The sequence below is a fragment of the Phalaenopsis equestris genome, unplaced genomic scaffold (genome assembly GCF_001263595.1).
Source record: "Phalaenopsis equestris unplaced genomic scaffold, ASM126359v1 Scaffold000840, whole genome shotgun sequence".
Classification (NCBI taxonomy): domain Eukaryota; kingdom Viridiplantae; phylum Streptophyta; class Magnoliopsida; order Asparagales; family Orchidaceae; genus Phalaenopsis; species Phalaenopsis equestris.
Window position 1 is genome coordinate 5424546 of NW_018165280.1, and position 11141 is coordinate 5435686.

General features: G+C 35.1%; 1 protein-coding gene across 1 annotated transcript in view; it reads left to right on the top strand.

Moving 5' to 3' along the window:
* LOC110031736 (DNA replication licensing factor MCM3) overlaps window positions 1-8758 on the top strand; it is a 21635-nt gene extending 12877 nt beyond the window's left edge. The window contains 14 exon segments of the mRNA XM_020735099.1: window positions 3810-3940; window positions 4019-4257; window positions 4343-4579; window positions 4656-4810; window positions 4891-5099; window positions 5250-5412; window positions 5488-5696; window positions 6323-6382; window positions 6460-6552; window positions 6716-6796; window positions 6798-6877; window positions 7537-7599; window positions 7706-7847; window positions 8446-8758. Coding sequence (XP_020590758.1) covers window positions 3810-3940; window positions 4019-4257; window positions 4343-4579; window positions 4656-4810; window positions 4891-5099; window positions 5250-5412; window positions 5488-5696; window positions 6323-6382; window positions 6460-6552; window positions 6716-6796; window positions 6798-6877; window positions 7537-7599; window positions 7706-7847; window positions 8446-8502 — 1919 coding nt within the window. The 3' untranslated portion in view covers window positions 8503-8758.
* Window positions 8759-11141: the final 2383 nt, after the last annotated feature.

Sequence of the window (11141 nt, forward strand, 5' to 3'; positions counted from 1 at the left end):
TCTCGGGTAGGAGCTAAGGCCAACAAAAATTAAAACCCAAGCCACCTCTTGGGTAAGGGCAGGACAAGGCAAAACCGAGCTCCCAACCAGAGCCAAATCGAGCCACAACTGAGGTTCAAACCCAGGCCACAACTAAGACAAGAAAACATCTCTATGCCCTCAAAAAATCAAAATACAAGACTACCATATGTTTTAAACAAGAATAGCTATGGAACTCCTCCAAATCAAAATAAATTCTTCCACAATATGTATTTTTAAGTCAAAAACACTCACAAGATGCCAAAATCGAGCCCCTCGCAGGGGTTAAAGCAAATAAAATCAAACCCTCCCACAACTATGGAGCAGGGGTAGGAATAAACACCAAAACGGGCTCTCGAATAGGAGCTAAGGCAAGCAAACCGAGTCCCCAAACAAAGCCAAAAGCAAACCCCTCAAAGCCCATACGTGAAGCTTAAACAATTAGGACAATATTTCAACCAAAACTAAAAGCCAAGCCTCAACAAAACCAACATCTCATGCCCTTCCAAGGTGAAAATCGAGCCCCAATGGAGGCTAGAAACCAAAATTTTATAAGCTACAAATGCAGTTTATGGCAATGAATCCAAACCCAGCCATCCTTAAGCAAACTGAAAACCAGTAGGGGCCAAAAATCAAGCCGCAGCTAAGACACAAAATCAGGCCACAATGAAAGCTAGAAAAACACCTTCATGCCTTCAAAATATAAAAAACATAGGGCCACCTCATGATTCAAATAAGAACAACTATAGAATTTTTTCAAATCAATATAAACTTCTTCCTAGCATGCATTTTGAGCAAAAAGAATCCGTGACATGTCAAAACCAAGCCCTTCTCATGCATGAAAGGCCAAATAACCCTTCCAATATCTCATGCTAGATAAGAATGAATGAAAAACTTCATAATACATATCCCAACATGCTTGAAAGAGGAGCCAACATTATTTCAAAGTCACATTTTAATATTTCCAATTTGCTTCCCATAGAAATATGTCACAGTAAACAGAAATATGCCATAGTTTCATCACCTTTAGCAAGTAGAGAAAAGAGAAGAACTGATAACATGCCATATTTCCATCATTTTAAGCAAGTAATAAACTATAATTCCTAAAACATGCTCATATTTCCATCTCTAGATGCTTAAGTAACATGCATTTTAAAAAAGAAAGGTGCAACACTAGGCTAGCATGCTATATTGTCCACTGTACCAAGCTCCAGGGACTCGACAGAGAGAAAACCGAAAAGAGGCAAGGCACAGGGGGGAAGGTACCTCCTTGAATCAAAAAGAAAGTAACACAAAAACTTTAAAGACACTCCCTACTTTAACTCCTCTTCCAACAGTAAGAGGAAGCCAACCCAAGCACTACAGGCTAAAGAAGTAAGTGAGAAAAGAAAATGATAGAATTTTCCCTCACTTAGAAATTTTTTTCGGTCCCTGGAAATGCACCAAACAGAGTCTCATATAAACCATAGAGAAGAAGAAGGAATGATTAGGGGATCGCATACGAATCGAAGAAGGATCGAGAGAGACAGAGGATATGATCCTCGCAGAGGCTACGCTCTGTGGCAGAGAGGATCGAGAGCAAACGGGATAACATATCCGCAGAGGATAGGATACGGGATGGGCGACTGCGAGAGGTGTCTCGCGTGCGAGAGGCGGACGCGAGAATGAAATCTTCGAACGACACGAAGGAGCGGGCCAATCAATCAAACGAGCCACGCTAGGGCAGAGGTAGGCCCACGAGTGTGAAATAAGTAGAAAAAAGGGGGGGAAGGAGTTATAAATAATAATAATAATATTATTATTATTTATTATAATTATATATAAATTACGCATTTCCCCCTAGACGCGTCGTCGAAATGAAATGAACGTCTCCCCTAGGCAAAATCGACGTTCTGGACTCGTTGGCTCAGTCTGTTTCGTCATCCGGAGTCGTTTAGACAACCTCGTCGATGATCGAGACAAAAACGCGTCGCGACCCGAATCACGTCAAAAACTCGTCTTGAGCTCAATCAAACAGGACGGCGAAAAGCACGACGATGCCAAATCAACGCATATGGTCAATCCTAAGGCCAACAGTCCTATAGGGATGCTCCTTGAGTTTCTCCACAGTAGCCTTACCTACTAAGTAGTAGCGGTCAAAACTACCATGCAGAACGTTAAGTCGAGCGAAGAAAAACTCAGAATTTCTAACGGTGAGGGCTCCTTTGCTAGTTTTCTAGGAGTAGTCGACAGGAAAGTCCTAGGGCTAGGCTAGGCTATTAAAGAGGAGAAAAGCTATACCTCCGCCAAAAGTGAGGTCAACACTGTCCATTTGGATAAAATAATGCTTTCCATTTTTCATGAACTTTTAATTTAGCATTCTTATGCTTCATCAAAATTTTGATTAATTTCATGATCATTTTCAATAAAATAACAGAACTTGCACTTAATGTTTAAAATAAGTATTCAATCACAATTATGTGTGTTTTAATGAAAGAGAAAAGTATCAAAATGGTCCCCCGACTCCTTGTAGTGGGTTGTTGTAGTCCCAAAGTTTATAAAATAATCAATTTAGTCTCCCACTCTTGCAATATGGGTCGAAATAGCCTTTGAACTGATTTAGCACTTTTATAAACTCTGGGATTAAAATGATTCAGTGCAAACAGTCAGGAGACTATCTTGGCACTTTACTCTTTAATGAAAGGAACCTAATTAAGTTATTACTTAATTGGGTGTGGGTCATTATACATCATTACCTGTTAAGATGCAATCATCTATCACTCAACATGAGTAAATGGTCCTATGTTCGTAATTCCCTCCTTTAAAGCATCTTTAGCTGTCCTCATAGGCTCAAAGGAGAGCTCTAGGAGCAAGTTATTTAGTAATTCCCTTGAATCATTGTTTAGGTGTGCTCTTTGATTAATGGAGGCAGGAACGGATCCATTGCTGCTCATGAAGATTATAACCTCTTTCAGTTGCGGTCTTGTTATCTTTAATATTACTCTCTTTAATCTCTCCCTTTCTACCCATCCCTTTCTACCTCATATCTTTTTCTCTTCCACCTCTTTCTATAGATCACATCTCTCTCTCTCTCTCTCCTGACACACAAACACGCAAAAAGAGATACATGATTAAAGATAAATGGATAGGGAAATAGAGATGATTGATGAAAGAGAGATGGGGAGGCATGAGCCGCATTCTTTTGAACGATTGGCCTCAATTTAAATGATCTAGGCTTTCATCGGCTCAATGTGTCATGGTGGATATTGTAAGGGGTTTTTGTGCTGTTTTTAGTTTTCTAATCTCCAAATTGGCCAATTTGGTTAAAATTAGGCATCACTTGATTTATTTTGAATTATGTTCAAACGCATGCTTGATGCCAAAATTTGTACTCATCAATATAAGTTTTTAATGATCCCATCAAAGATAATAATTTCTGTAGGATACACGATGGAACTGAGCAGCTCATATAGAATTTGGACCACACATATAGTTCACTTTTTTTTGTCATAGTTTATTGCTGAACTCATATTTTAATTGATATTTTCTGGACTTTAAATTGGCATGCATTAACAATATATCTTTGAACCCTATACATAATAAAAATAAATGGTTTCTTCTCTCTGGCAAGTTTGTTTGCCCCTTTTTTCGTTATGTGGGAAGTTCTTGTTCTATTGGTATGACCTAAATAAATCAAATCAAGAGCTACAGCTGTTAGCAACTCATTGTCATTCATAGCAGCCTACTCATCCAAGGTTGTTCCTTCGTTATATCTTTTGTTTTCATTGTATCATCTTTTTCTTTCCTTTAAGGTTCTCTTGTAAGACCAAAAGTTATCAAGAGTGTTCATTACTGCCCCACAACCAGTTTATTTACATCTCGAGAGTATCGAGACATTACGTCCATGACCGGGTTGCCTACAGGCTGTGTGTACCCAACAAGGGTAACTTTGCAACTTAAAATTTACATAATGATCCGCTCGAGGAAACCTTCTTGCTTCTAACAATCAAATATTCCTCAGGATGAGAATGGAAACTTACTTGTGACTGAATATGGATTGTGTGAATACAAGGATCATCAGACACTGTCAATGCAGGAAGTTCCTGAAAATTCTGCTCCAGGACAACTTCCTAGAACAGTAGATGTCATCATAGAGGATGACCTGGTGGATTCTTGCAAGCCCGGGGACCGTGTATCGATTGTAGGGATATATAAAGCTCTTCCTGGAAAAAGCAAAGGAAGTTTGAACGGGGTCTTCAGGTCCATATAAGTGCTTCATTGCTTTAACGCTCCTATAATACTGTTCGTTTTTTCACTTTTGAAGTAATATGTTTCCTTTTTACAGGACTGTTCTAATAGCAAATAATGTTTCTCTTCTCAATAAGGAGGCAAATGCACCGATATATTCGCTGGAGGACCTAAAAAAAATGAAAGAAATAGCCAAGAGAAATGATACTTTGGATCTAATGGGGAATTCAGTAGCACCTTCTATATATGGTCATTTGTGGATTAAGAAAGCAGTTATATTACTGTTGCTTGGAGGAGTGGAAAAAAATCTGAAAAATGGAACACATTTGAGAGGGTAAATTTTCATGCAAGACTGATAATTTTCACATCATTGCCTTACACTGAAACTTTTCATTTTTTGTATATTGCAGTGATATCAATATGATGATGGTTGGTGATCCTTCAGTTGCTAAGTCTCAGCTCCTAAGGGCAGTCATGAACATTGCCCCATTGGCTATCTCAACTACTGGTCGAGGCTCCTCTGGTGTTGGCTTGACTGCTGCTGTTACCTCTGACCAGGAAACTGGTACCCATTTGATTTACTTTCATGATGGTGGTTTCCTTTACTTCTTCTTTAGTAAATTCTTAGTAGTTTATTATGGTCAGGGGAGAGAAGGCTTGAAGCAGGTGCCATGGTTCTTGCTGATCGAGGTGTTGTTTGTATTGATGAGTTTGATAAAATGAATGATCAAGATCGTGTTTCCATCCATGAAGTTATGGAACAACAAACAGTAACAATCGCCAAAGCAGGAATTCATGCATCATTAAATGCTAGATGCAGTGTGATAGCTGCTGCAAACCCAATATATGGGACTGTAAGCCTTTTCACTAAGACTCACTTTTGCAGTATTATAAAAATCCTCTTGTTCTTCATTATATTAAGCTTTTCTTGTTCAATCAAGGGAGGGATATAGAAGTAGGATGTCATCTCATTTGATGCCAATTTTTATGTGAAACAATGATAGTATGATCGATCATTGACGCCAACAAAGAATATTGGGCTTCCAGACTCGTTGCTTTCACGCTTCGACCTGCTTTTTATTGTCCTTGATCAAATGGATCCTGAAATTGACCGCCGAATTGCAGAGCATGTCTCCCACATGCATAGATATTGTATAGATGACGGAGGTGAAATTTTTACTCAATGTAGCTTTGCTGTCTATCCCATTTTTGTTCTAAACAGCTTACATCTAACTTATACAGGAATGGGAGCCTTTGATAAAGGTGCCCGATACACTGAAGAAGAGGATGTTGATGTCAATGCACCCATATTTGTCAAGTATGATCGAGTACTTCATGGCCATGAAAAGAAAAAGGGTAAGAAGCAGAAAAATGAGAGACTCACTATTAAGTTCTTAAAGAAGTATGTTCATTATGCCAAAAATCGGATTCAGCCCAAGCTCACAGATGAGGTAAACTAAACAATTAGACTTTACTTACTGTGTTGCTTACTGCATAGAACAGAAGACACTATCCATCAAATTGCTTCGTTGAATGCCGTTGTTATTTTAATCTTAATGGCCTTAGTATGCTTTTTCAGTGGCACCAACGTCTTACATATTATGGAGGATTCTTCCGTTTAAAATTTCTTTATTTAAAGTAGGGAAATTTACATGCATAGTTCACAATTTATATACATATACATATCGGCTATCACAGATCTAAACTTTCATATTTACATATATAACATTTTGGTTCTTATGCATGAAAGAAAGAGTTATACTTTTACAAATTGATAATAGTGCTATTTGATGTGTTATTGAAGATTTAAGTGCTGTGTGTATGAATATGAAAGTTTTGGTGTGAGATATGTAATCCATAAGAATTGTGTGCTATGTATGTAATGCGTCGTTAAAATATGAAAGTAACCATACAGCATGCTATCTCTTTTGGGACTGACAGACGAGTACAATTATAAGCATCAGCCGTTTTCTAACTACTTTCTTTTATAAACCTAGTAGTTAAATAGTTATGTCATTTTGGACACTTCATAGCAAGTTTTCTTGCTTTTTAACCTTCTTGCGTTGATTATCCTCAGGCAGCAGATCATATTGCAACTCTATATGCAGAACTTCGGGATGCTAGTGCAAGTGCAAAGGTTTGTTATTTCAGATTTCTTTTGCCAAATGTTAACAGATCTCAGATTATTTTTTATTCTTTTTTTGTTTTATTTAGTCTGGAGGAGGTACACTGCCCATCACTGCAAGAACTTTAGAGACTATGATTCGTCTCGCCACAGCTCATGCCAAATTAAAGTTAAGGAATGAGGTAAGTTTTTGAAGAAAAACCACGGTCTTTGCTATTATTAAATGTATTTAAAATACTTGATACATGTTCATGGTAAAAAGAAAACTGCAGCAGCCTCCGTGCTAACTGAATGTTAAATACCATTATTATTTGTGATACTGCCTGATTCATTATTTTACTTTAGGTATTGAAAGTAGACGTTGAAGCTGCTTTGATCGTTTTAAACTTTGCCATATATCATAAAGAGTTGACTGAAATGGAAGAGGCGTGAACAAAGGGAAAGAGAGATGGAGATGAAACATAAGGCTGATCAAGACACCAACCACGATGCTGATGCTGATGGAAGGTTTGTATGTTGTCTGTCCTATGCAGTTAACAAAAATTACTCCAGTTATTGTGCCATGCTAATGATTAGATCCCTTTTGACTTCAACATTATAACATCTTTTTTGTTCTTAATCAAAATGAAATTTTTTGTGCTTTCCTTTGCTACTTGGAGAAACGAATGATGTTTGGGCTTTGTTTTACATCCATACAATAAACTTTTTTAAGAATGTAAGATGCCTGTTATCTCCCTCAATTCTAAATTGATGTTTTTTGGATGTCCGAATAATTTTCTGACCACTTCTACTTGCTGTGGCCTCAAAAAGATCAAGTTTATTTTAATTCCCTTGTTCATATCATCTTGGATGCAAAGCTGCATGATTTTTTTAGAATTTTAGTCCATATGCGGTCATCAACATCCGCTCTTCATGGTACTTCATGGTTTGGTTTTGGAACCCTAAAGAAGATCCACATGTTGCTCTGAGGGTTCTTAATTTTGTTCTCATACTTAACGTCATTGTCTCCAAGTCTAATGCCTCAGCTTCATGGAAGTCATTACTAAAATGCCTTTGCATGCTCTGTTCATTAAATATTATACGTGTTGCCTAAGTTTTACTGAAGATCCAATGTTCGAATAACCACTTAGCTTTTACTATTTCTTTTGCTTGCGTGTATTAAGCAGAACAGATCCAATGGAAGTTGATGAAGTCCATACAGTAGAAACAGAGGAAGTTTCTCCAGAAAGGTTTCTATTTGCTATAAATTAAAATACCTTCTTATGCAATTCTGTTACTTCTACCTGTCACTCTCCATGATTGTGATTTTGAGCTAAGAGTCTCCATACTTTACAGGATTGAGACATTTGAAACAATTTTGGGTCAGCATGTGCTTGCTAATCACCTCGATCAGATCTCTATCTCAGAAGTTGAACTCCTAGTTAACCGTGAAGCATCTGCACGCTACAGCAGGCGGCAAGTTGAAGCTATCTTGGAGGTTAGTATAATATTTGCTTTCCTTAAATGAATACTGCATTCTATTCTAAGTTCATTATGCTTGGTTAGATACTAAAATCATGTAGATTGCATTTCTAGGATTAATAATGATAGCTGTACTGCACATTCATAGAAACTTTTAGCAATTTGAACATCTTTTTCTATGTTTATTGAAAATTAGCTTATTGAAGTATTCTTTATCATCTGGTTGAACTCAATAACAACTAAGTGCTATAGTATGCAAAGTCATTACTTTTGTTATCTTGATGCCTATGGCACGTGCACACTTGGAAAATTTAGACATACCACTTAATTCCTATGTATTTGCATATCTAGCACCTAACTTCAATATTTACATGCATGCGCCTACCTATGCATGAAAAGTAATATTTCACTTTTTAAAACTTAAAATGGCGGTATTCCTTATGCGATATGAAAGATTTGGGTGGATACATGTAAAAAAAAAAACATAGTTTAAGCGTTAGATATGTAAATACATAGGAATTGGTTGGTATATATGTAATTTGGAGTTGCTGCGGTAAAATTACATTATGAACCTTATTCTCAATAAGCTTAACTTCTAACCTCTTTCAATGCAGAGAATGCAAGATGCCAACAGAATAATGATTAGGGATGGGATTGTGAGAATTATTTGAGGGGATTCTGAAATATTGTATGAACAATAAGATTAAACATAGAACAGATAAATTGTCAGTTTGTTCCTACTTTATTTCCATGCAAGGAATTCAATCCTTCGTAGCGTGGAAAGAGCTATTTGTTGCTTAAAGCTGTCAAGTGTAGAAGTTGCAGGATTTGTGTTTTTCTAGTCTTGTTTCTACTTTGTAAAATACACAAACTTCTCCATTCGGATTGTCAAAGCAAAGCTCTTCTTCTGAAGTGGTAATTGATTGTTAAAGCAAAGCTCTTCTCCTGAAGTGGTCTAATTACTGCTTAAGTAGGTTGTGCATCTCCATTAAACATAAATGAAGGGATTTATAATGTTAAATTCAAATAGTTGGGATAAGGCCCTTAAAGTTTAAACCATAAACCCTAAATTCTAAACCCTAAAGTCTTTACACGAAACCCTAATACATAAACCCTAAAATCTTGTATAGTAACTAAGCTCTAAATACTAAATCATAAATCTTAAATCCTTAAACGTTAAGCACTAAACACAAAACCTTTTACCTTTAATCATAAAATCAAGATCCTAAATCTAATCTTATACAATAATCACTAAAATCTTAAACCTTAACTTCTAAAACATCAAACTTTAATTCGTGAATCATAAACTATAAATCATCTTTTAAATCTAAACCCTAAAGCCTAACCCCAAGTCCTAAATCTTGAATCCTAAGTACTAAATCTCTAAATGGTAAACACCAAACTTTAAACCCTACTCTAGACTTTAAAATCCTAAACCATAAATCGAAGGAAAAAAAAAAAGCCCAAAAAATTATATATTTTAAACCATAAACCTTAAAATTGAACACCAAAATTTTAAAACCTAAAACTCTGAAAAACATATAATCTCAACACTAAGTGTTTGTTTGGGGTAATTGTTTGAAGAAGCAACTATGAAGCTATTGAAGAAAAAAACTTTTGCTTAAAAGTTACGGTTGCTATTCAAATTTTTTTTTAAGTCAGATTGCAGTTTTTTAGCAGCCACGTACGTACCCATATAATGAGAAAATACAGTTTTTAACTGCATTTTTTTGAGATTGCTAATAAAGTAATTTTATGAAACATGAAAAACTGCGGTGCGACACTACACCACTGTCCTAAATATACCCTATACTTTAAACCCAGTCTTAAATGTTAGAACCTTCAACTTTAAACGCTAAACTTTAAGCCCTAAACCCTAAATAAATATTGTTTGTTTTATTTAAATGAGTGACCAGATCAAATATTGGGTTTATGTTCTAGCTTCAACAACTATTGTAGCTTCATCCTGTCATTAGCTTTTCTAATTATGCTGATATCTTTGTGGGCCCTTATATTTATATCTTTATATTCGCTTGTTTGTTGACAATTAACCTTCTAATGATTTTTTCGGTAGCATATTTTATTTGTTTTTCTAATTTTTTTATAAATTTTCTTAATAGATTTTATTGCCCTAATATTTGTGTTGGATTCACATTTTTTTTCATGAATTATACACTTCTATCAGTAGCAACTTTTGAGCAATATAAATTTTTATTATTTAAGCTAGATAATGATTATTTTCAAATTTAAGTTCATATTTTTATGTAATATTATCTGTATTAATTTTCTTAATTTTTGATAGAAATTAATAATATTTATTGTTATTATCAGATTTTAATTATTATTATTTTTAAATTTTAATTTAATATTATTCCCTTTCTCTCTCTCTCTCTCTGCGTGCGCGCGCTTGTGTGTGTTATCTATCTTATCTTACATAAAAAGATTTTCTTTAACTGTTAATCATTTTGCATTGTCTTAAAAAGATTTGTTAAATGAAATTCTGTGCACTGAATAGGTGTAATTTGTAGGAGAAAGTTAACTCATGGATGTGTAGAACATTGATAGGAAGAATTTTACTGTGTTGGACTTGTGCATTCATCTTGTCTAAAGGAAAAAGAAGATGCTTGATTATTTTGGAATCATTCCTTGTGAATATTTAACTACCAAATTAAAATTAATCTAAAAAGTATGCTAGACTTTAAAACATTGTATAAATCACTAAAATGAAGATTTGTCATGATATCCTTAGTTCTTAAAATATCTATCAAATATTTAAGTGGCATGAAAAATGATTTTGCCCGATCAAAATTTAAGCGTAAACTTTAATCAGTGATGATTCATTCAATTAGTTTTAGGCTTAGTTGTGATATTGATGTGAGACCAACTCGACTAAATGTGAATGCATAAGAGAATAAACTATCAAAACATACCCGTCATCTAAAATTTGCATTTTTAGAGTCTAAAAACCAAATGCAAACAAATAGTCTAAGAGGCTTTTCATCTAAATCAACATAATAAACAAGAAGTTATGAAGCATATAAGTATAATGGTCATGTTATTATATATGTTATTAGGCATGGCTTTAAGATAGTCATATAGGATTTAATTTGGAAAACTGGGCTATACTTGGCTCATTTGGGTTAAGTGATTGACTAGTAAGTTCATCAATAGTATAGGATGGTCAGGAAGACATTTAACTCACAGGTTAACTCAATAATCAAATCACAAAATAATTTAACCTTTTGAAGGGGCCTAAACATGTGCTAAACTCAAAGCACTTAATAATATTTGATAGAGTAAAATAAAAAGA